This window comes from Sparus aurata, chromosome 12 (assembly GCF_900880675.1).
Source record: "Sparus aurata chromosome 12, fSpaAur1.1, whole genome shotgun sequence".
NCBI classification, from domain to species: Eukaryota; Metazoa; Chordata; class Actinopteri; order Spariformes; family Sparidae; genus Sparus; species Sparus aurata.
This window is the reverse complement of record NC_044198.1, coordinates 27,584,098-27,610,846: the sequence shown is the minus strand read 5'-3', so window position 1 is coordinate 27,610,846 and position 26,749 is coordinate 27,584,098. Positions and strand designations below refer to the sequence as shown.

The following is a 26,749-nucleotide window of genomic DNA, read 5'->3' as shown; positions in this document are numbered from 1 at the left end:
TCCCTCCAGCGCTCCTCTGTATCCCTTCACCTTTCGATTATCCCTCCACACGGGCCACATAAATCAAGCGCCCCCTCCACCTCTCTCCTCCTCCACCCTTTGTCCTCCTAATCTCTCTCTCTGCTCCTCTTTGCCTCGTCCACACCGGACCCATTTCATTTCACACATTTCTCTCTCGACACACACACACACAAGCACATAATGCAGATTGTGTGATACCGGAGTGTCTCAGCACACTGACCGATTTAAAGGCCTCGTGCTCGCTCGCTGTGTAGGCTGACGTATGCTGAGCTGCAGCTTCTTCTCCACCCACACCACCACCTGCTCCGTGTTGCACAGCACCCAGCAGAGTCTTTATGTCTAAATTAAGCCCCGCTGCAGGAATCATCTGCGGCGCTCCCTGCACGTTATCCTTCACGTCGTGATGTGTATGCAGCAGCGCAGCAGGAGGCTTCATCAACAGCAGAACCAGAACCACCGGGTCAACACTCTGCTGCCGTCCCTGCTCACAGTCACTTTAAACAAGAGAGTCCTGACAGCAGGACGCTGAGTCGCCGGAGCTGCTCTGTGTGCCGTCCAGGAGCCAAGAAGAAGAAGAGGAAGGAAGAAGGAGAAGAAGAAGAAGAAGGAAAAGGAGAGGAAGAAGAAGGAGAAGGAGAAGGAGGAGAAGAATAAGAAGAAGGAGAAGGAGAAGAAGAGGAAGAAGGAGAAGAAGAAGAAGAAGAAGGAGAAGGAGGAAAAGAGGAAGGAGAAAGAGAAAGAGAAGAAGAAGAAAACAGGAAGAAGAAAAAGAAGAAAAAGTAGACAAAGACGATGTAGAAGAAGAAGAAAAAAAAACAGGAAGAAGACGAAGAAGAAAAAGAAGGAGGAGAAGGAGAAGGAGAAGGAGAAGAAGAAAAAGAAAACAGGAAGACGAGGAAGAAGACAAAGAAGAAGAGAGAACAAGAACAAGAAAAAGAAAAAAACAGGAAGAAGATGTAGAAGGAGCAGAAGAAGAGGTAAAAGTCACCAGGCTCCCTTTAAAAATGTCTCAGTTTAGTGAGTTGTCTCTTTATAAACTTTATAAACTCTGTCTCCGACTTATTCTTCATTATTTGGACCCTCTTATAAATTCAGCAGACGTTCCACATCAGGATCTTTATTTTCTTTGTGTTAAAAACTTTGTTTCTGTTTGTCCTCGTGCATATTTGCATACAGAGCGCTGATGAAGTCCCTCGAGACAAATGTTCATGCCAACACTTCCAGCTGCTCACCTGTGATCAGATCACCTGGCTGCAGACACAAACTGCTGCTCTGGAATAACCACCGGGTCGTTCAGCTCACCTTCTCTCCTTCTGTTACTGTTTAATCTGTTTTTCATTAATAAAATCACTCTTTCTAACAGAACTCTGTGATGAATCTTCTGAAAGCCTCGGCCCGTCTGCTGAGACGAGGAGAATATCACAGTTTCTGAGGAGAAAGTGACTCAGAGTGCTGCATTGTTCTGACCCGTACGTGAGGTCAGCGTCTTCACTCACCGTAGTGTGGGATGATGGCCCAGGCCATGGCCGAGGCGTAGATGCCTCCGATCATCCAGAACATGCACAGCCAGCTCAGATGCTCTCCTCTCTTCTCCCGGGCCAACACCTCCGCGAAGTACGAGAACACTATCGGCACCGCTCCACCAATCCTGCAGACACAGAACACTGTGGTGAGTTCTGCACACCTCACTCACCAACCTGCATTTTAAACACCTGAACGTGTGTTTTACATTCATGTGCAGTCGTGACGTCGTGTTAATGAGCAGCTGCAGCGATCTGGACCATCAGCAAGGTGTCGAAACACAGCGGAGGATTAAAAAATCTCCAGTGGTTAAAAACTGGACGAGTGAATGAAGAGATGAAGGAGCCGGCCTGCAGCAGCAGCGTCGGCTCTGTTAGGAGATGTTTTATGTTTCCATTGTTGCTGCACATTTATCTAACGAGGCTCTGGAGCTCGTTAGAACACAACAGAACACAGTTTGTATTTCCAGCTTGTGTGCAGCTTTAAAATAAATTCAGCATCTTTATTTATTCAATCAGCATTATTTCCTACGAGGGTCATGAGACGTGCACATCAGAAGAAACTCTGAGCTTCTGCCTGTTTGTTCGGTGCTGAGCAGTCAGAGTTCAGAGCTTATTTTTACTTTATTGTGCCTGAAAATGAAGCTGCAGAGATCAGCGACAGAGAGCCAGAACCAGGAGGTCAAACATGGCGATGACTCGGATCGATGTTCTGTCTCACAGTCCAAGTTGTTCGTAAATTGATTGGATGAAAAAGAAGAGGATGAAGTCAAACGCACGGCAGCGAGGATGTTTTTTACTGCCTGCTAGAATCATGTTTCAGAGAGGACGACACGGTTACAAATACTGAACAGCGCGTGTGTTTGTATTCTGATAGAGACTATATAAACGTGTCGCTCGGTCCTCAGATTAATTGACTGTTTTAATTTGTTCCCACGTACTTGGTGTTGAGTCATGACTGTATGACGAACCCTTTTCTCTTCTTTCAGACGGATTATCACAGCAAAGTTAATGAGGTAAATAAATCTTAATGACAAGAAACACAGAATCTACTCAAACTTGCAGCAAACACTTGACGCCGCATCATTTTTCTCCCAGATTAAGGTTGTAAAAAAAAAAAAAAGAAGATAGAAACACCCAACAACCCCTCAGGAATCTGTTCAGGCGGATTTCCACAGAAAGTTTTCCCAACAGATGGTAAATCTCTTTTACCGCCACCTGCATCCACATCCAGGAATAAAAGCTAAAGCAGCTCATTAAAAATTTAAGCAGAGCCATTAAAGGAGAAGCAGCAGACAGAGTGAGACGGTTCTGGTGCTGATCCAACTGTAACTAAACACAAGTGAGATCAAACCGAGCGTGCTGACGACACACTGGACCGGATCACATAAACTTCAGGATCCTCGAATCCAGAACAGCCTCGTTACTTTAGTTTGATGCATCTGAGGTGAATTCTGGATTCTTGTTATTTCCCAGCATCAGCAGACTGATGTGGACCAATCAGAGCACATCACGCACGGCAGACGCAGCGAGACGAGACAAAGACGTAAAAGCCGTAAGAAGGCGTAAACAGACAGAGAGGGAGACTGGAATGTGGAGAAAAGGCGTGTTAGTGTCTCGTATCTGCAGAGAGTTTCTGATTTTCTCTCTTTGTTGCTGCTCGGGACGCTTTACCAACCCAACATGTGTCTATTTGACGTCCTGGGAATGAGACTCAACAATCAACTGTCTTTGTGGTGCGTTCAGGAACAGCTGGGACAAATCCTACTGATTCCACCTTTAACTTTAATATATTTATACTTATATTTATATCTCGCTGCACTATTTTCTTCCAGTTGTGAGCGGTGAGTCGAGGCCTGGTTGATACTGGAATAAAGGGGGCTGCAGTAATCCAGTCTCAGGATGTTAAAGGAGTTCTTATTCCTGGAAACGTACGTAAACTCATCCAGCATCAACCTCAGCGGAGCCCTTTAATCACGCTGGTTCTGTGTAATATCCTGGCGTGACGTTTGGTATCGAGGTGACCTTGATAAGTCATGTGTGAGCAGAGACGTCAGCGATGTGAGGACGCGTCACTCATCTCATCTCTGACCACAGCAGCGCTAAAACAGACAGATGTTCATTTACTCCCCTCCGCTCATTTCTGCCAACGTTTTGGTTCTGCCCTGTTCCCTTTCTCCCCCACGAGGACGGGAAGTCAGAATAACCTCTTGTCATGTGTCGAGGAGACAGCAGAGGAACAGAGAGATCCGGCTGGAGCCCTCAGAGGAGCTTCAGTCAGGACCGAGAGATGTAGATCAGAGAGCCGACTCACCCGAAGCCGGACACCATGCGGCACAGGAGGAACATGCTGTAGCCTTGGACGAAGGAGGACAGGAAGGCGAAGAAGCCGTTGACGGACATGGAAATCAGCAGGCACTGTTTACGGCCCAGCTTGTCCGACAGGCCGCCCCAAAAGAAGGCGCCGAACATCATCCCCAGATACACGATGCTGCCTGGAACACGCAGATAAAGACAGTTTAGACAAGTCAGGAAAATCAGATGATCTCACAATTCATCTTCTCTTCAACATCAGCACAAAATATGAAACAAACATCGTTTAATCGACGTATAAACACCAACACTAATATGCTCTAATTCAACACATCAGCTGATGTATTCTGAACATTTTGTTTTTTATGTTTTTATTTATCTTTATCACCTGTTTCTTTAATTGATCCGGTAATGCTTTTAAAGCCTCAAAGTACCCACAATGCATCAGTTATTATGATACTGTACGCTACTTCTGCCGAGCAACAGAAGTATCACACATAACCGTTTTCCAAGGAGACTCAAAAGTAGTTTGACAATATTTATGATACAATAATAAAACTGATGACTCTGAAATTTGCCACAATAGTAAAAACTTTAAAGGTGCAGTACGTAAGAATTAGCCTGGCAGCACATAGAGGCAGTTACTGTAGCTACTGTTAGCTTGTTAGCTCAGTTAGCTGTGCTGCTAGCCGGAGTTCTGCTGGAAATAAAGAGGTTTCCAGGTCTGGGGGCTAGCTGGTTAGCATGCTAACTTCAGTGGATATCTCTGCGACACAACACACAAACTTCAAATCTATATTTAGCATATTTAGTTGACTTTAAGTTCATTGTTTTAATGTTTTAAACGGAAGTTCATACATATTGCAGCTTTGATACCATTGCACTTTAAGTTAAAGGAGCAGTCTGTAGATTTGTTGTGGAAATATTAATGAGCAGAGAGAGACCTAAACAAACTAAATAAACAAAGTGAATACTTTGTTTACTTTGTTTATATGTGGCGGACCCTGCCACCTTCCCAGCATCAGACAGTGTTCTTATATAGTGACCTTAGAGCAGCTTGTTTATTCACTGATGAAGCAAATACATATTTCAGAGTTTCTATTATTACTCCATTAATATTGCAAATATCAAAATCTAATCACACACAAACACACACACACACACACACACACACACACACACACACACACACACTCCATCAGCTCGGGCATTAAGCTGCCTCAGCAGTTACAAACAGCTCGGACTGAAATTGCCTCTGTTACTTTCCCGGCTATCGACAGAGCGCTGAGAGGTCACACAAAAAGTGAAAGTGTATAAAACACAGAGCCGGAGTCGATAAAGTCGACACTGTGGATCAACTGGACCGGGCTGAAAGTGTCGCGTGACATTTCCTGACTCTGTAACGACGGTCAGCGTGTCGTGATGGAACCACATCATGTTTAAAGCTTCAGTGTAAAAGGATTCAGCTGCTGAGACGTCTGCTTTTATTCCATTAACCTATTTACAAGCATCTAATGTGTCTTTATTAAACAAACGTCTCTGAGGTAAAATGAAGCTCTGACTCTGGTTTACTTCCATCTGATCGGTCTCAAAGTGACCGTGAGGGCAACAGAGCAGTCGCTGACCTCGCAGCTCTGCTCTTAAAGTCCACATTCGTCTCTCGCTGCTGCTTTTCTTGGAGGAAGTCGGGGTCGTTTCTCTTCCTGTCCCCGGCAACATACAGCATAAAGGCAGGGTGGTGGAGGAGGGTGGGGGTGGTTGTCAGGCCAGTAAATAATCCACTTTACTCTCTACGTGCTAATAAAAATGCTAATGCCGGTGGAGGGGGAGATGGGATTGTTTGACGAGGCTGCGGCTGAGCGGACGCAGACAGAAGAGAGGAAGCCTTTTCTTTTCTTTTCTCCCTCTTCCTCTTCTCTCCTCCCTCGCTGTGTTTGAGGTGATGGGACAGATACGCTGAAGGTAGAAGGTTCTTATCAAGCTGCGCAGACATGATGCTGAGAGCGGGTGATTCATTACAGGTGACAGCCGCTGCAGAGAGGCTCTCCTACAGGCTGCACCGCCGCCGCCGGCTCGCAAATATCACAGAGAACATCAACATCCTGCACAATCTTTGGATCGGTGTCGCTGCACACAAACAGGGCTTCTGAATGCATGTAGTCAAGGCGATGCTATCCGCTAACAGCAGCTCATTTGTTTTATGGCCGCCCTTACACTGGGGTTTGTATCTGTAATGAAGGGGGAGGGTGGTGGAGGTGGTGGAGGGTGGTGGAGGTGATGGGGCACCGGAGACGCAGCATGAATCTTTCCTGAGATTGGATTTTCAGGGTTCAAACTCGGGTCAGGCCCTAAAAAACCTCGGCTTGCCTGAAGCCTGCTGGGCTTTTATGTAAATTACAGAAAGGCAGTTAACAGCAGCGGAGGCAATAACTCGTTAACCGTCCGGCCGTGTACACGATTGGGCCGCGACATGAGGCGGAAACATGTTCTGTGGACCACGACTGCCAAACTTCACTAACAGAAAAGTGTTTGAATATTAAATTGTTAAAACAGAAGTCACTCACACTAACAAAGTCATCTTCTGATAGTTAATGTACCTGAGTCGGCCTCTATCTGATATTCAGCTTTATTGTGACTATCAGAATTATTAATTGATGATGCAGCAGGTACTAGTCCCCCCAGGATCTGCAGAGAAAAAGTTTAAATTCCGCGGAGAGCAATTCTTGACTCCACGGCTTGAAAGCTAAAATTCCGCAAACATTAAAAAAACATACTTTTTTAATGTAATAATGAATTAAATATTCTCTTATGAAATTAATTGCAATACCAGAACACTGTAAAACATTGTGGAACCTACTATTACTGGTTTTAAATAATCAACATCAACATTTTCTTTGTCCCTGTTGGACAGATTTATTTGCAACATAAAAAGTGCAAAACTTTCAGTTACAGCAATGAAATGCTGATATAAAATGTGCAATCAAGTCCAAATTATAAACAGTTTTTTTTTTTGTGGTAGTGTACTTCTACTGTGAGTCTAGAGCCCGGTCTATCTGACAGACAAATGTGATATTCCGCGGAAGGTCTTTGAATCCGCGGACGGACGCGAAATCTACGGTTATTCCCGCGATCGTGGAATCGCGGATTCCTGGGGGGACTAAGGTACATGTAAAGTAACTAGTGTAGTTTCTAGGCTCTCTTCTTCAAAGGTGTCGGCATGTAGTATGTTGATAAAAGAATCTGCGGAGGCGAGGCTGGGAGGAATGATGGAGCAAATCTTTATTGAAACAGATCTCAAGCCTGCGTCCGACCCAGGCGGCCACTCCTTGTGTTCTCAAATCCCCTCGATCTTAGAAAAGTCTACATTACATTAAGTCAGCTCTGAACCTCTGGCGTGAGAACTGACCTCAGTTCAGACCTCTGTGTGGCCTCTTCCTTTAGCTTACCCTTGTTGCACACACAGGGCTGATTAACGGCTCCTGGACATGTGGACCCAAACATCCCCACAGTCCCACACTCTCCTGAACAAAAGCATCCTGCCGCCGTTAAATCAGAGCTCAGAGTGTGTAACTGTGCAGATGCCTCACTAGAACAGTGGAGTAAAAAAAGTACGACCTTTACCTCCAGAGTGTCGTCGAGTGGAAGTTTACAGTAGCAGAAAATAGAAATGTACTTAGTTACATTCCATCCCTGAGTTCTGGTTTGTTACTGGTAATTAATAGTTTTGCTCAGCAGCCTCTGAACTTTTTGAAACAGTTCTGATGGATGAACTGTCACAGCGGCTGCTCGAGTGAGTCCAGGGTTTCAGTAAGTACAAGTAAATGTACTTAGTTACATTCAGTAGCTGCAAAAGTTCATCTGACATCGTAACACACAGAGTGATGTGTTACGTTCAGTCCGGTTCTGACCGACGAGGACTGATTTTTTACCAAAAGTTGAACTTTATTCACTGAAATCTCCGAGCAGACGAACCCGCAGCCGTCTCTGTGGTCAGAACCAGGAGAGTATGGAGATGAGTTCTGTTCTGACCCAGTTTAGTTTCAGCAGATCTGAGTGAAGTTGCTCTGAGTCCACCTGAGCTGTGGTGCTGATCTCCCAGCAGGCCGTCTGCTCTGTAACGGTACACCGTGCAGCTCCTCTCTGCATCCTCCGGGATTATTCAGCTAACTTTAAGTCGTCTGTCTCCGTCTACGCACTCGCCGCCTTCCTGCTTTTGTGGTAATTAACTCTTCTGTGCAGGTGTAATTCTCTCCTGACACCCGTCTGCTCGCTGTTTCTTCTCTCTGTGCGCCGCCGTGCAGTCGGCGTCCAGGCACGGATGAGAGGAGGCAGCCGGGCGGCGCTCGGCGGGAACGTTCGGGACATTATGTGACGAGGATTCAGGATTTCAACAGATGAGATTTCCCAGAGGGCCGAGCGTGACTGACAGGAGGAGAGAGGAGCGAGCAGAGCGCAACTCCTCCAGCTTTAATTACATCAAGTAATCATCGTGCTGAGTCGAGTCAGAGTACTTATACTTCATCTAGTGTTGAGTACACAAACCTCCAGGTGAGATCCAACCAGAGAAGAAGAACCAGAAACATCACGAGTCGCTTTTTGTTTCATTTGTACTCAGATGTTTGCAGTCGAGAGAAAAATGGTTTGGTTTTAATCAAATCAAATCCAAAGATGACGAAGTAAGAATGATATTTTTTAACTCCTGTGAAGTGAAACAGATTTTTCTCCTGTTGCTCATCTTCACATGAAACACATCCAAGTTGTATTTGACTTTTATTTAAGTTGCTTTCATGCAAAATTCCAAGATGCTTTGACCAGAAATGATCTTTACTTTTCCTTCATCAACACGAGCTGCGAGGCTCAAAGAAACCGGCTCGGTTCAGACTGAAACATCTCAACAACCTTCAGATGGACGGACTTTGTTGATCCTACAACTTTTGTCATTTACAGGCCGTCCACACCAAGAACTTTAACTATAATGATAAATATAAAGCTGATGCTGTGAGCATCACTGCAGACTCTTAGTGTTGTTCTGATTAAACTGAGATCAAAAACTTTCCATGTGACTGTTGAGTGAATTCGATGCTTTGAACATTTGGAATTAAAAATAAATGCAAATGAGGTTTGTATCAACTAGGCTCGTTGGTGGTAAATACTGCGAAACAGGGGAAGAAGAAGAAGAAAGAGAAGAGGAGGAAAGAGAAGAGGAGGAAGAGAACATCTTGACAGAGATCTTTTATTCTCTCTCATGTCTCCGACTCTGATCAATACTCCTGCAGGAAACACTCGACGACTCAATCAGGTTTCGACATCCTCTCTGAGCCGCGTCCTCTCTGTCTGGACGCTGGACGATCAGATCCTGCGCCGCTGCTTTGTTGTGAGGTAGAGAAAGAGACGAGGACAGGTAATGAAGTGTCGTTGTCCTTTTATTAATTATCTAACCTGCAGCAGAGCTTATCGATCGTGTTGATGAACTCGTTCACGTGAAAACGAGCATCAGCGACAGCCGAGATCTCACTTCCTCGAAGATGCTAACTGTGCTGCAGGAAAACACCCGCAGGCAGATGTAAGCCATACGTGGTGGAGGAGAGAGGAGAGCAGCGGGGGGAGGGAGGGCGCTGATAGGAAGTGTATGAAGGCAGCACTCCCCCCTTCTCCCCCCTTCTCTCTCGTTCTCCGGGGAGGTACGTGAGCCAGTCTACCATGGCTAAACTGCAGTGAAGCACAATGCTGCAGAGATTAACTCCAGCACATATCTTCAGATCGCCTGCATGGCTACGAGACACTGAGAGCGTGTAAGAGAGGGATTACAGCAGGAGGGTAACGGAGAGGACAGACGAGAGCCGGGAGACGAAACCTGGAGGAGCTCGTATCCGGATAAGATCTCACCTTTTCTATTATATGAGCGGAGAAAAGAGTGGAGAGAAATGCTTTAACGCACGCTAATGGATGAGCTCACATCACGCACAGTATGTCTCAGTGAATATGCTGCTTAAAAAACAATCAATTAATCAACGTTATTTAAAGGAACAGTTCACACAAATGTCAAAATCCAGTCGTCATCTCCTCCCTGAAAACAGCATCGCAGCATTCTGCTAAACAACTGACGTAACCAGAGACAAATAAAAACATCAAATGGCTCCATATAACTTGTCCAACGTGATCCAAGTCTCCAAAAAACCCTGAGATCCCAAATTGATTTGAAAAGACGTAATTTAGACCCTTTTTTTAAGGCTGAAACCGTCATGCACCTCATCTGAAGTGGATGGACGAGCTCAACCAAACATCTTTTCAAATCAAACAGGGATCTTGACTCTTCCAGTGACTCGGATTAAGATTATTTTGGTTGTTTTTTCCATTTTAAATCAAGTCTCAGCTGCTTCAGTTGTTTAGCAGAACGATGCAACTCTGTTTTACTGTGAAGCTCCAGAACTGTTCTGTGCACGATGACACTTCACCTGACTTCATATCATCAGGAAGAAAAGCACAAAATCTAATGAAAATGCTCTGATGCTGATAAATGAAGACGTTCAGAACCACTTCGGGAACAACAATCCTCGCAGGAAGTCATCAACATCCTGTTAGCGTCCCTCTACTCGCCTGCAGCCTGAGCGAAGTGCGATGTGTGCTACTTAAAACCTCCCCCCCAAAAAACTGCAAAGACGGATATATTTAGAAGTCTGAATTGGTGCATACCGGGTCGACAGAACACTTCCCGGCCCGGAGCGCTGACCTGCTGAGACTGCTTCAGGGTGCACACGGCTGGAAAAACCCCTTTCAACAGATCAATATCTATTTTTGTGTCAGTGGTTGATGTAATAAACTGAACATGAGTCTGTCAGCAGTTCTAACACTTCTTTATGGCGTTATTTGACATACCTACATCTGTGTTCCTAAACTGTGAGAATAAATGCTCCAGAAAATCAGACAACACAAAACAACCTCTGCATCATTTCTCACATCGTTTCCAGTCCAGTCAGACTTCCGGTGAAGAGGCTCTCACCGGCCTCTCACACACTCGTCAACCTTTGCAGAGAAACTGTGGTGAAAACAGCAATCAGCCCTTATTGTGTGAGGTTTATTCTTCCACAAGTGAGCAGACACACACGTCCTTTATTTATGCGGTGTGTGAGCGAGCCGGTAAAAAAAAATGACTCATTCTTTCTTTTCTCTGCCGCCCGTCTCCCGCTGAGCGATGAGTCAGAATCAGGTGAAATCTGGGCGAGTAACAAACCGTCCTGCTCCCCAAAAACAAACAAGGCGAGCGTCCTCTGTTTGGTTATGAAAGCACACAGTCATGTAAAAGGTGTTTTTCTTCTTGTAGCCACTGATGCTTTAATTCAACACTAATCATGGACAGTACGGCGAGAGAAAAGGGTCAGTGGCGAGCAGCTATTTCTGATATCAGCCAGAGAAATAATGAAGCCGAATCACACGGACGGATTAGTGGCACACAAACACACAACTTCTCCGCGGTGTGGGAGAGAGATCCACCGAGCTCAGCACACCTCCTACTCATGGATCCAAATACCTGGTGCCATGACAACCCGCCGGCGAGCGCCTAACGCGGTGAGATCACAGCTTCACCCACCGCGACTCTGCATGTCACAAACAACACATTAGCCGGTTGCTAGCAGGGAAGCTACTGACATCAACACGTAAACACCTCAACCAAGCTGTCACATTTCACTTTCACTGATCAGAACCCATTTTAACCACTCGCATATAAGACAGTCAGGGTCTCGGCTTTGTGACATAATATGATTATAACCTGGGAAATTTTAATGTTTGTTGTAAATTTGAGGCTTTCAGGAGTTTTCTTAAAGCCCTAAAACATGATTTTTTGGGCGTTCAACCACTCCGACCACTGCAGATCAGACTTCTACAGGTGTTGAGCTGCTGTTCAGGTGATATCAGCACCAACAGGTGAGATGCAGCAGTGTTAAAGGGATATTCCGGTGTAAATTTAATCCATGGTCTAAATCACCTTGAAACTGTGTTAGACTCCCTCTGGAGAGATCAAGTTAGCAGACCGCTAATTTACGGAGTTTTATCAACCTCAGAAACGACCGCACGACAACAATACACTGCAGTAAATGGATCCAAATATAAACCGCCACCAAAAAGCCACAAATAATGCTCAGAACAGCACCAAACTTCAGCAACAGTACAAATAGGGTCTCAGCACATAGTCCGGGGCATCTAACCTCCGCTAGCTTAGCTGGATTTCTATTGTGAAGCTAAAAACAGAGTTCAACTCTCCTCCATCAGCTTCCGGGTCGGGGAAGTCCCGACGCAACGATTACCGAGTGCGGTTAGAAATGCTCAATTCCGTTCTTTTCCCTGTCCGCTCTCGATAATAACTGTTATAAACTGGCAGGTAAGACACATATGAACTTTGATTGCTTTTCCATGGAGTCATAATCATACATTTTCATCCATGAGCTGTGGAACTCTACTGCACTCGGTAATCGACTCGTCGGGACTTCCCGTCAACAGGAAGCTGCTGCAGAAGAGTGGTAAATTTAGTCAGCTTTTCAGTAGAAATCCAGCTAAGCTAGCGGAGGTTAGATGCCCCGGACTATGTGCTGAGACCCTATTTGTACTGTTGCTGAAGTTTGGTGCTGTTCTGAGCATTATTTGTGGCTTTTTGGTGGCGGTTTATATTTGGATCCATTTACTGCAGTGTATTGTTGTCGTGCGGTCGTTTCTGAGGTTGATAAAACTCCGTAAATTAGCGGTCTGCTAACTTGATCTCTCGAGAGGGAGTCTAACACAGTTTCACAGTGATTTAAACCATGGATTAAATTTACACCGGAATATCCCTTTAATAATGTTTCTGTGCAACAAACCAACGACTCAGAAATGTGTGATGCTTAAAAACTTGATCCTTACCGAGCCATCCGGCACCAGAGTTGGGGACACACATGTCCGTCTCAGCGCTGGGCAGGACGAAGCCCACCACGAACACCTCCACGCCGTCTGACATGAGAGCCAGCCCGAGCACGAAGAACAGCTGCCACTGGAACCTCCCGTGGCCGCACTCCTGCATGATCAGCTCGTACTGCTGGGCGAGCTCCTCCTCGTCCGCCTGCCTCTCGTTCTCCAGCTCCTTCTGGCTCTTCAGGCTATCAGACACTGGCTGGCCCAGAGCCACCTGACCGTCCCGCTGCTTCCCGTCGTTGTGGGCGGGCACGCCTTGGTACTCCCCCTCGTAGATCTCATCTTCATCGTCGTGGCCCTCGGTGGCGTCGCTGGAGGCCCCGTCCTCGTCGTTGGCTGCGTTGTCGGCGTAGCGACCGTCCTGCTGAGCATAGCTGTTGTAGTTGTCCTCGTCTTCGTCCTCGTTCTGGAAGCGGTTGTAGCTGCGATGAGTTGAGTATTCATCTGAGGCTCGATCAACGGCTTTGCTCAGATTTTTGGAAGCGTGCCTCTTGGCTTCTTTAGCGATGTCCTTGGCACCTTTGGCCAAGGAAGTCCTGTTGTTATGTGCTTCATCCATCTTGGCACGAGGAAAGCCGGCGCCGAAAGTCTTTTAATTCAACTCTCCTGAGCTTTAATTCCACCAGGTGCTACAAATCTGAGCTACCTTTTCTTTAGGTCTTCTATCCGCAGACAGGGCGAGACTAGAGGCAGTTTGTTAGTGCTGAAAGCCCGTCAGCTGCCAGGAAACTAATGATTAAGTAATGATGTCTAATTCCATTGGATGGGAGCAGCCACACGGCGCTGAAATGGAGACAGTTGATCTGAAATTGGAAGGATCGTCCGTTTGTCAGAGCTCAGCAGGGACCGTCAGCCTGTGAGGACAGAGAGAGAGAAGCTGGTTCAGTTGGATTCAAAGCTGCCTGTCACAAACGTTTGACTGCAGCTTCTGTCGGCACATTGAAACAACTTCAAAAGAACATTTTGACACTTAGACACAAACTGTAATCTGCTAATGAGGTGGAAACACTGAACCAGGAAGGAAATAAAAGGAGATGATTCAGTGAGAACAAACTGAGAAAACTCGAGCTGAAATAATCTCACGATCTCAGTCTTTGATAGTTTAATTATGATATGAAAAAAGGAGAAATAACTTTATATTATTTACTACAAATATGTTTTATTATTTTCAAAACATAACGTCTTTTCGCAGACCCGTCTCCATCACATCTTTACACAGACCCGTCTCCATCAGGTCTTTTCGCAGACCCGTCTCCGTCACGTCTTTTCGCAGACCCGTCTCCATCACGTCTTTACACAGACCCGTCTCCATCACGTCTTTACACAGACCCGTCTCCATCACGTCTTTACGCAGACCCGTCTCCATCACGTCTTTACGCAGACCCGTCTCCATCAGGTCTTTTCGCAGACCCGTCTCCATCACGTCTTTTCGCAGACCCGTCTCCATCACGTCTTTTCGCAGACCCGTCTCCGTCACGTCTTTTCGCAGACCCGTCTCCGTCACGTCTTTACGCAGACCCGTCTCCGTCACGTCTTTACACAGACCCGTCTCCATCACGTCTTTACACAGACCCGTCTCCGTCACGTCTTTTCGCAGACCCGTCTCCGTCACGTCTTTACGCAGACCCGTCTCCGTCACGTCTTTTCGCGGACCCGTCTCCGTCACGTCTTTTCGCAGACCCGTCTCCGTCACGTCTTTACGCAGACCCGTCTCCATCACGTCTTTACGCAGACCCGTCTCCATCAGGTCTTTTCGCAGACCCGTCTCCATCACGTCTTTTCGCAGACCCGTCTCCATCACGTCTTTACGCAGACCCGTCTCCGTCACGTCTTTACGCAGACCCGTCTCCATCACGTCTTTACACAGACCCGTCTCCATCACGTCTTTACACAGACCAGTCTCCATCACGTCTTTACGCAGACCCGTCTCCATCACGTCTTTACGCAGACCCGTCTCCATCACATCTTTACAGACCCGTCTCCGTCACGTCTTTACGCAGACCCGTCTCCGTCACGTCTTTTCGCAGACCCGTCTCCGTCACGTCTTTTCGCAGACCCGTCTCCATCAGGTCTTTACGCAGACCCGTCTCCGTCACGTCTTTACGCAGACCCGTCTCCATCACGTCTTTACGCAGACCCGTCTCCGTCACGTCTTTACGCAGACCCGTCTCCGTCACGTCTTTTCGCAGACCCGTCTCCATCAGGTCTTTACGCAGACCCGTCTCCGTCACGTCTTTACACAGACCCGTCTCCGTCACGTCTTTTCGCAGACCCGTCTCCATCAGGTCTTTACGCAGACCCGTCTCCGTCACGTCTTTACGCAGACCCGTCTCCGTCACATATTTTCGCAGACCCGTCTCCATCAGGTCTTTACGCAGACCCGTCTCCGTCACGTCATTACGCAGACCCGTCTCCGTCACGTCTTTACGCAGACCCGTCTCCGTCACGTCTTTACGCAGACCCGTCTCCGTCACGTCTTTACGCAGACCCGTCTCCATCACGTCTTTACGCAGACCCGTCTCCGTCACGTCTTTACGCAGACCCGTCTCCATCACATCTTTACAGACCCGTCTCCATCACGTCTTTACGCAGACCCGTCTCCGTCACGTCTTTACGCAGACCCGTCTCCATCACATCTTTACAGACCCGTCTCCGTCACCTCTTTACGCAGACCCGTCTCCGTCACATCTTTACAGACCCGTCTCCATCACGTCTTTACGCAGACCCGTCTCCATCACATCTTTACAGACCCGTCTCCATCACGTCTTTACGCAGACCCGTCTCCATCACGTCTTTACGCAGACCCGTCTCCATAAATAACTGTAAGTATGTTGAATGTTTGTGCAGCATGAAGGAAGCACAATCTTGTTTAAATTTGAAAAGTGGATCCAGGACGACGTTGAAGCCATCGAGCTCTCTGCTCCTGCAGTCTGAACAACATGTGCCTCAAGAAAAAAACAGCTACTTTAACGAGTCAGTGATCCAATTAGATTCAAAATAAGTCCAAACAAATGTGATTGATTCTGAAAAAGCTCATGTTCTGTAATGGTAATCAGTCTGTCAGCTGTCATCCATGAACAGAACTCCATTTAATTACAACTCATGTCGTCTCCACTTGAAGTGTTTCTGGAGGATTTCCAGCACTGTGGCACAAACACTGAGATGTGGAGTCGTGCAGTGATTTGCACTCTGATGTGCTCTTTCTCTCGTTATTGATCTGCTGATGACAGTGACAGCAGCAGGTCTAATCACGGAACCAGACATTAGTTTGTATGTCTTCATCACTGTTCTTATTACCAGGACTGCAGTCAGGAGCTGCACATCTCTGACGACCCTTCAGGTCCTCTAACATCGCTGCACTGTACAGAAACAAACAGCAGCACAATTAAAGTCTGAGTAACTGCCTCAACCTTCAGCGCACCGTTTGGACTTCATGGTCTCTGACTGCAGCCGCCTGCAGAAGGTGATCAAACGCATCAGTTCATCTCCGCCTGCTCTCTCAGCCACACAGGACGATTCTGCTGCAGGAAGCTCCAAACATCATCAGTGACACTCAGGATCAGACAGAAGACATCTGATCCAGATCCAAAATGTCTTCCTTCATGTGAACCACATGTTTTTTTAGTCTTAAAGACATATAACAGATCATTATTAAGCTTTCAGGTGCTGGTAGGTGGATTATGTTTTCTTCGGACAGAGCAGAGCAGCAGTTTCCTCTTGATTAATGTGCAGCTAAGAATGCACACACAGGAAAGTGGTATCAATACAACTAGATAAACAACATTTTCTAAATGTCGACCAACCGATATACTTTTGCAGTAACATGATATTTTCTTCGGGTGAATGTGGGACGACAGACTGTTTTAAAGATCCAGTGCATCGTTAGACGTCATGTCTTCGTCTGTATTATTCTTTCAGACGTTCTCAGAAATGTTTCCTGTCGCAGCTCACTGAATCCACGGTCATGTTTGGAGGCTGGGAATACATGTCAGCATGTATGACGGACTCCCCTCGAGGCGCTCTCTGCTCCGACACTCGCGTGGCCTCTCAGACGACCCGTCAACACATCAGGTCCGAGCCGTCAGGTCCGTCACGCCGCAGGAGGAACAGCAGGCAGCTCCCTCACGTCACGCTCAGAAGCCCTTCAGCAGCACTTTTACTGACGGGACAATTATAAAGGTACAGACCGAACAAATACAAACGTACTGAAACATGTGAGGAAGCAACTGGCTCCACTGCTGTTGATTGGTTGAAGCCAGTGATTGACAGATGGTTCTTCCGATAACAAACCATCTATATTATCTAATACTCCGGCTGCTGGTCGACGATCGCGGTATTAACCGAGTCATCAAATACTGATGCGACCTGTGAACGAGACTCAACGATCAGCTGTTGTTGTTGCTGAATCCCTTTTTTCACCTTTAAGTTCCAGATATTTATTTTGTGAAAACTTGGCTTAAAAAAAAAATCAGCATTTCTGATTTCACATCTTCATCATGTCTTAATTGGAGGGTGGAAGTAACTAATTACTCAAATTACTGTAAGTAAGTAATTTCTTTGGGTGCTCGTACTTTTATGAGTCTGTAATTCTACTCGTACTTATACATTACACCATGTAATCTACTTTACATTACATTAAAAAGGAGCATGACTTGGAGATTTGGAGAAACCACTTAATGCATTAAACATCAACGGTTAAATAGTAACTAATACTTTAAGTAGTGTTACAGAAGAATACTGTGTACTTTACTTCAGTGTTATTTCAATGTCAGAACTTTTACTTGTAGTGGAGTAAATATTTCAGTAGTTTTTATGGACATTAAAGGAACTTGTTTTGTCTTGTTTTTCAAACTTGATTGCCCTTTCAGTGGTTCTAACAGAAACCTCTTTTAGATAGACAAGGTGGCACATCGACAGCCAGGTAAAGGCTGCAGGTGTGATATTCCTTCTTTTCCAAGAAGCCGCCACTGAGGTAGGCGTAAACATGTGACGTGACGTGAAGCAGGAAGTTGGGCGTGAACAGTGAACCAGGTCGAATATGTCTTCAAAATAAGAGCTTTACATTGCACCCCATTGGAGTTTAGAACTGGGTTCTTAGCGGGGGGCTTTTAATTTGAAAGTAGCGACCGTTAGTAGCTTGCTGCTACAACAACAAGCAGCTAACGAAGACAGCTACAGAGACCGAGGAGACGCTGCATCTCCTGGATCTCAGCGGCTGTCCAGTTGCTCATCTTGGCGTTCGCGGATGAAGTGATGGACTGACTGCTGTGATCAGCTGTTTCCTGATTTTTAAACTCCCCGGCTGTGGGTCGCACAACAGTGCAGGTCATCGACACCTCCACCCACCTCACGCAATTGCCGGCACATCGACGACTTGGATTTAGATCGCAACGGAGGTGGAAGTAAGTGTACCCTCCGAGGTGACAAATTAGTGGACCAAAACAGACCCCCAATTTACCGCCATCTGTCTAAATCTGCGGACCAAGCCACACAAAGGAAGGCCAAGCTGGCGGCTTGCATTATGTGTTTACTGTTAAATCCATGATGTAAACTCAAAGTAAGGCAGCTGCTGACCTCCAGAAGAACAGCAGTCAGAAGCATCTGCTGGTCAGAAACACCGACACAAACAGAAGATCATCTGTGAAATGATTCAGAGACGATCGACACGTTCAGGATGTTTGTGGTTTCACAAAGCCTCCGTGTAGTTCTGTGTCTATTAGCTGATTCTCTAACAGTCCATCTCCTGAGCAGTAACGTGCTCCTGTGTTTGTATCTGCAGTCCCTGGAGTGCACAGCGCACACTGAAGTGCTCAGACTGGGTTAAGTGCCTGAGCGCAGCGTGGCAGGTTGATGTATGGTGTTCCTGCTCACCTTTGCTCTGCAGGATTAGATAAAACATCAGTTTTGGATCCGTCATTTGAGCGTAAGCGGCGACGTGAAAAAGCAGCCCGGCAGATTTTGGTGCAATGCAGCAATGAAATGAAGTGGAAATGTGTTGTAACGAAGTTTGTGCTCGGCCAGATGACGAGACGCCGACTCCCTCCGGCCACAGACGCATCTGAACACCAGACCAACGAGAACCATCTCATCCATCCTGGAGCTGCAGGGTGATAAACACAAAGACGTGTGGTTATCAGGAGTCACACTGCAGCAGCTCCCACAATGCATCTGCTCACTTTAGACGAAGCAAAGAGGGAAAAAGTGAGCAAATATACAAGTTCCTAAACCAGAACGTCGTTAAGATAAGTGCTGATGTTTTATCACCTGTCAGTGATCAATACGTGACTCTGTGCTGCCTGGAAACTGAACAGTCGATGTCAGAATGACTCAACATGCTTCAAGCTGTGGATGCAAACTTGAATAGTTGAATAGCACACAGGTTCAGATCCAGAACTTCTGGAGGAACAAACAACTGGACTCTCATCAGGTTCTGTTCTGATCCGGAGACGTTCATCGACAGGAAGAGAGATCAGAGGTGAGTTTTTTAACTTGTGGGGTTAAAAAGGTGATTTCTCTTCCCTCCTGTTGATCAGCCTGACTGCAGCAGTGATCCACTGTCAGGTGCTTCTGTTCGGTTCTGTTCTGCTGACTGGAGCAGGAGGGGAAATGGACTTTACTTCATGAAGGCAACGTTACAGACAGGAGAAACAGAACCAGAACCAGAGTCTCTGCTGAGTCGACCCCAAAACCCCCCTCGGTGCTCTCTAGCTTTACGGCTAACGTGCAGTAAAGTAATCCAACTATTTGTAGCGAAGAAACACAAATGATACCGCCATCAAACTGTTGCTGAACTCGCCATTAAACAACCAACAGCTGATAAAATCTATCAAACGTCAACAGACGAGTAATCTCTTCAAGTTTTATTCACGTTACGTTTAGTCTCGCTCTCTGACTCTCTCCTGGAAGTTACTGCGACAGATGACCAAATGAAACTTGTGGATTTCTCTGGTTTGAACATTGTTGGAAACATTTGTGATAATGTAAGAACACAACTCAACAAAAATATATAACAAAATGTCAGTAAAAGCTTCAGACGTCGTCTCTGTGCTGCTGACAACAGATCTACAGAGAACATCACCACCGTCCTCTTTGCAAACTTCCCCCAAACTCATTTCCAGTGATGAAGCTCCTTCAACTCACAGCTGATGTGTGAGACTAAAGGTCGAGAGTTTCAGCACCGAGAAGAAAACAGCCAATCAAGCCGCCGCACTGCAACACCGAGGGGACGAGGTGAAAATGAATAATGATGCGTAACAGGCCGGCAGGTGTAGATTCACCTCCTCATCGCCTCCTCGCTCGCGTCAAACCGTTTCAAAGTAGTGATGTGGATGCAGAACATGACAGAAATCCCTCTCATGTTGACATTTCATGATTCCTGACAGGCTCTCTGTTCTCCTCCTCATGCGAACGGTCATTAATGTTGACATTTAGGAACCTTTCCGTTCCTTTTGAGCTGCAGAGATAATTCTTTAAAGTCCAGTCCAAATGTCCAGCCGCCTCCTGAGACGACCTTTATGATCATTTCACACATATATACATGCAGCTGATATGTGATACGTATGGATAAATATGAAGGGATCGCATTTCGACCCACAACCGTCACGTTTTTCCTCCCATGAACAGGAAGCCGATATCATTTATGGTGTTTTATTTCCTCTCTGATGGCGACTCGCCCTCGCCGTGCTGCTGCTGTGATTGGGGGTTATTATAACGGCGCCCTTATGATGTGATTTTAGCAATCAGCAAAAAAAGAAAAATTCCTGCGAGCTCTGAATCAGCAGTCCACGGAGGGAGAAGAAATGATTTCCTCGCAGTCGTGCTGTCATGGCCCGCTGACGCCATCCAGCTACGTCCATTAATCACTCACACACACACACACACACACACACACACACACACACACACACACACACACACACACACACTGCAGGTGCTGCTCTGGGACCCTGGAAGAAGAACTGTGCAGGTGAAATGGAGTAAATGTTTTCTGCAGGACGTTGTTTCAATCCAAAGACTTCCTGTTTTCTTCACTGCGGTAGCGGCGATCTCCACAGAATAAGATCGCGGTCTGCATGCGACACACTGATCGACGATGTGTAAATGCACATGGTGTGTGTGTGTGTGTGTGTGTGTGCGTGCAGAGAGCTTGGAGGCTTTCTGCGGCGCTCACAGATGGCTGCAGTGAGCGTTCGTTAATGTACATCGTGAGAGTAAAACTACACGCAGAGCTCAGCAGATGCCACACGAGCGACGACGCCGACAGAAATAGAAACAGGAACCACAAAGATTATTGTGACGAGTTTAAAGAGAAACTGATCAGTTCAATCAGAGAATAAGGATGCTGATTGAGTTTGTGATTCTGATTAATAACTTAGCATCTTTATGCTGCACTGTTGGATTTGTATTTGGACTTCAGGAAGACGAGTAACTGCTCTGTGGATGTTTGTGGGGAATAATAAAGATTACAACAGCTGCAGCAGATCAACTTCACCTTCTTTCCCCCCTCGATATAACGACTCAGCAGAACTTCAGGAGCTCTACAAAGTTCTTACTTTACCAACATTTATTTTTTTGCCCTTTTCCAAAGACAATGAAACTTGCCGACATCATTTTGAGAACGACACAAAGCTTCCTCATTTAAATTTTAGTTTAAATCATCAGGAATTATAAATAAAACATGAATGATTGAATAAATAAAAGTTGCATCACGTTACGCCAAAATATCATCGATGTGTTGTCTTGCAGAGGCATCAACTGAAGCTAGCATGCTAACCACCGCTTAATATCTGAAGAGAGGACGGTCCCGTGTTCAGGATTCTCTCCTCTCACGCTTCTTACGTACTGCACCTTTAAACTTTTATTCACGTCACGTTTACTCTGCCTCTCTCCTCTCTAACTCACCTCCACTAAAGTTACACATTTCTCTGGTTTCAACAAGCTGGAGACGTTTGGGATGATGTAAGAACATAACTCAACATAATCTTTAGTCATTTTTAGACATCTGAATGCAGAAATGTCTAAAAATTGATCTTTTATTACTCAGTGAAGCTTTAACGAACATAATCATGCTGCTGATCCAGCCAATGAGAGCAGTGGATTTCACACGCAGCTCAGTATAGAAAGGTTTAGACGTGTAGAGGAACAAATGGATCCATACATAACCTGAGATGACTGCAGACATCTGTGAGATCAAGAGCACAGCTACAGAATAAAGTTTTCAGAATCCCAAACATCCACATGTGAACTCTGGGAAAAAGAACCAGGCGGAAGAACGAGTACTTTCAAACACGAGACGAGCTTCAGATTAAAGTGATGAACACACACGACTTTATACAGCAGCAACACACAGCGACGTTTATTCACTGCTGCAGAGGGAACTGTCACACACACACACACACACACACACACACACACACACACACACACACACACACACACACACACACACTCTGCTGCCTGATTGCTCGTATATAATGATGGCTGTGGGGGTTTACCGACTGCTGGAGTTTGGCCAGCTGCTGTGGGGGTCCCTGTGTGGAAACCACAATTTGATGGAAAGTGTGTGTGTGTGTGTGTGTGTCTCTGCCTTGTGTCTTTTCTCTGTTTTGTTTGTTTGACTTCTTTTTTACTTCTCTTCTTGTATCAGAGGATCATTTTCACGTCTGTACAGTCAACATGCTCATGGCTAAGTTAGCTTAGCATGAGGTGTGAAGACGGGGAACAGCTGGCCGAGGTAACAAAACTCCCTGACCGACACCTCTGCAGGTGTGATCGAACAGATATATATGAATATACTGCGATATGAAAATATGTTCAGTTGAATTTGGAAAGAATTACGGAGGATCTGCAGCGAAACACTGTCCGAAATATTAACGATAAATAGAAGTAAAACAGAGGAATAATTAAACTGTTTCAATATGAACTCTACTCAACCACAGAAGCACAAAAATCAACGTCATCATCAGCAGACGTGACGCTCCGAACAGCGTGAAGCGTTCACTGACTCTCAGTGAGAATCCTCCACATGTTGAACTATTCCTTTAAATCTCCTGTAACTCTTTCTGTTGCTCATTAACTGAGAACTGAATCCTCTTCAGTCGACACTTCAGGGATCATAAATCTCGATCCATCTCGTCCTCTCCTCTCCGTGTGGTTGCACATTTTTTGATTGGCTCCACCATGTTAACCTCTTTCCAGGCGAGCGATTGGCTGACAGATTGCTTCCTGGCCTTCTGCCCCGGCCCTCATCCTGACATGTGGCGCAGACAAAACCCTCCTTTCTGTTTGGTTTCCTATCGGCTGCAGACGAAGCCGCGATAACTCACAATAGAAGACGGTTAAACAGACTGAACGGACGCCTGGATCATCATCTGCAGCGCTAAAGCAAACACTGAGGTATATCCAGGCAGAGAGCAAACATTAATTTACCGACTTGGGTGTTTGACAAACATCTATTCAAAGTGATTTCTTTCTCTCCGGCCTGAGACGCAAACACCTGCTCAGAATTTCTCCGTGTTTGATCCAATCAGACGCCTCGTTCAGCCTCGCGCTGCAGCTTTATGCAAAACTCATCAGTCACTTTCCTGCTCTTTGTTCCAGCGAGCAGCGCTCACCACACTGCAGCCCGCTGCCCACAGACCACCAACAGGAAGGAGCATCAATCACCACCGAGGCTTTTTGACGCAAGTCGCGTCCCATAATTAGATTTCGGGCCGTCCTGCTGCCTGGGAATCAATCGTCCCTGCAGCCCTGCACGGTACAGTTAGACGACTCTCCCCTGCACTGCACCGAGCATTCAATCCTGAGGTGTGTGTGTGTGTGTGTGTGTGTGTGTGTGTGTGTGTGTGGCTCACTGCAGAGTCACTCTGCCTGCTCAGCGGACAGGAAAGCTCGGGGTTTCCTCCGTCGTGCACGTAACTCATCTCAGCGCTGTGCACGTCACCGTCACACCAAAACCAAAACCAGCACCGAAACACCACATATGCTGGTCTTGCTGGTGGTCACCAGCAAGACCAGCATATGTGGTGTTTCGGTGCTGGTTTTGGTCGTCACATTTTATTGTGTAACGGCGCAACGTGTGAGAGTTTTAGTTTAGATCTAATTACAAACAGAATGTGAGGAAACAGAAACGGTTCGACATCGACGTGTGCTGTGCAGGGAGTGCTACCTCTGAAGTTAGCATGCTAACCAGCTAGCCACAGCCCGTTCTGCTCCGAAGCTCCTGTGCTATCTGTGTTAGCACCGACACTGTCCTGACCGCTAACTGCTCGGCTAACTGACCCATAGACGCTTCATTAAACCTGGACACAGTGCTGGAGTCTCAACGTCTGCTTTAATATAATCGTGTTGTTCTTCTACACCAGCAGTCGGAGAGTAGATTTCATAAAATATCCTTTTTTTATTAAGTGTTTCTCAAACTGTTTGCAACACTAAATGACTGCAAAGCCCGTGCTGTTTTGTGACCGTGCAACACATTTACACCGCTGTTACGATTTATCTGGCGTTGAGCGCATAGTGAGACTTAAATCCTCCAGTCTGGTGCTCTACGCGGGGACTTGAACCAACGACGTTACATTACATCCAGACACGGCGTTGGAAGTGTTGTGCGCCCCACAGAGCGTGCTCACTGGAGACTGAGCCGGCTAACTTCCAGTTTAGCACCCCAGCTAAACTGAATAGAGATCGAATAATTTAATTCTGCAGCTCATTTAGACTTTTATTGTCCTGATTGGGTCAAATTTGGGGGTGTTGACGCAAAAAACAATGTATCCGCCGTTAATCAGTCGCTTCTTTCACGATGTTAGCTTAGCTGCATGTTTTGGGGCCACAGTTCATCACAGCAGCTGCAGTTAGCGGTTACTCAGGTGAAATGCTGCCCCCTGTTGGTGCAGATGTGCATTAGACAGGTTTCCAAATCTTACATACTGCACCTTTAACTTGCACCTTTTTTTTATGCATTTCCTTCAAACATGAACTTTGAGGATGAATTAAACAAATCAGGTGTGATTTTCTTCTTCCTGTCACGCGTCATCACTCTCCTGTTGGATCACTCTCAAAAAGTTCCCGCAACTTTCCCCGCACAGATTCATCATCTTCCTCAGCCTTCACCGACAGAGGAGCGTTTTTAAAATCACCTGCTGCATCCGACGCGTCCCGTCTCCATCTGTGCCACACAGACGGGTGGAGGAGATGAGATCTGCCTCACTACAGAGGAGGTGAAGTTACAGTTTGGCAGATTCAGAGGAGGAGAAGAGGAGGTACTCACAGGCTGCAGAGGACCGGAGGGAGAGCAGGCATCGCACCGAGCGCAGGAGGCTCCGGGCGGCTTCACGCAGCGGCGGCGGCGGCAGGAGGGAGAGGAGGCATCGCGCTCAGCTGCTCTTCTTCTTCTCTTCTGCGATGCAGCAGCGGGTTTTCTCTTCTGCTGCAGTCCGATGAAGACGAGAGAGGCTGAGGGGAGGTGGGAAGCGTGAGAGCGATGGGGGGAGGAGGGAGGAGAGGAGGGAGGAGGAGAGGAGGGGGGAGGAGGGAGGAGGGAGGGAGTGACAGGCAGACTGAAATCAATAGCAGGCCGATATCCTCCAGATGAATGAGCATCATATGATCAAATCCTGTGATCAGAACACGAGAGAGGAAGAAGTTCACTGAGGATCTGCAGAGAACAGCTGGAGAACCTCAGTGCGACCCAGAGGCTGTTTAAAGGAACAGTTCACCCAAAACATCTGAATCCTCTCATCCTCTCCTCCTCCTGATGATATAAAGTCCTCCTCTCCTCCTCCTGATGATATAAAGTCCTCCTCTCCTCCTCCTGATGATATAAAGTCCTCCTCTCCTCCTCCTGATGATATAAAGTCGTCCTCTCCTCCTCCTGATGATATAAAGTCCTCCTCTCCTCCTCCTGATGATATAAAGTCCTCCTCTCCTCCTCCCGATGATATAAAGTCCTCCTCTCCTCCTGAGGATATAAAATCCTCCTCTCCTCCTGATGATATAAAGTCCTCCTCTCCTCCTGATGATAGCCTCCTCTCCTCCTGATGATATAAAGTCCTCCTCTCCTCCTCCTGATGATATAAAGTCCTCCTCTCCTCCTGATGATATAAAGTCCTCCTCTCCTCCTCCTGATGATATAAGTCCTCCTCTCTCCTCCTGATGATATAAAGTCCTCCTCTCCTCCTGATGATATAAAGTCCTCCTCTCCTCCTCCTGATGATATAAAGTCCTCCTCTCCTCCTCCTGATGATATAAAGTCCTCCTCTCCTCCTGATGATATAAAGTCCCTCCTCTCCTCCTCCTGATGCTATAAAGTCCTTCCTCTCCTCCTCCTGATGATATAAAGTCCTTCCCTCTCACTCCTCCTGATGATATAAAAGTCCTCCTCTCCTCCTCCTGATGATATAAAGTCCTCCCTCTCTTCCTGATGATACAAAGTCCCTCCCTCTCCTCCTGATGATATAAAGTCGTCCTCTCCCTCCTCACTGATGATATAAAGTCGCTCCTCTCCTCATCCCTCGATGATTAAAGTCCTCCTGCTCCTCCTCCATGATGATATAAAGTCCTCCTCCTCCTCATCCTGATGATATGAAAGTCCTCCTCTCCGCCTCCTGATGATATAAAGTCCATCCTCCTCCTCTGATGATATAAAGTCCTCCTCTCCTCCTCCTGATGATATAAAGTCCTCCTCTCCTCCTCCTGATGATATAAAGTCCTCCTCTCCTCCTGATGATATAAAGTCCTCCTCTCCTCCTCCTGATGATATAAAGTCCTCCTCTCCTCCTCCTGATGATATAAAGTCCTCCTCTCCTCCTGATGATATAAAGTCCTCCTCCTCCTCCTGATGATATAAAGTCCTCCTCTCCTCCTGATGATATAAAGTCCTCCTCTCCTCCTGATGATATAAAGTCCTCTCTCCTCCTCCTGATGATATAAAGTCCTCCTCTCCTCCTGATGATATAAAG

General features: G+C 46.5%; 1 protein-coding gene across 2 annotated transcripts in view; it reads right to left on the bottom strand.

The window, feature by feature from the left end:
- The window catches only part of LOC115592906 (synaptic vesicle glycoprotein 2C-like), a 56,219-nt gene extending 30,935 nt beyond the window's left edge, over positions 1-25,284 (bottom strand). Inside the window, exons 1-4 of one of the 2 annotated variants that reach the window (XM_030436160.1) lie at positions 25,060-25,284; positions 12,747-13,648; positions 3,856-4,036; positions 1,518-1,669 (exon numbers count right to left, since the gene is read on the bottom strand). In XM_030436160.1, coding sequence (XP_030292020.1) covers positions 1,518-1,669; positions 3,856-4,036; positions 12,747-13,353 — 940 coding nt within the window. In that variant the 5' untranslated portion in view covers positions 13,354-13,648; positions 25,060-25,284. Of the gene's footprint in view, positions 1-1,517; positions 1,670-3,855; positions 4,037-12,746; positions 13,649-25,059 lie in introns of those variants that run through there. The other variant, XM_030436162.1, reaches the window with a different exon arrangement.
- Positions 25,285-26,749: the final 1,465 nt, after the last annotated feature.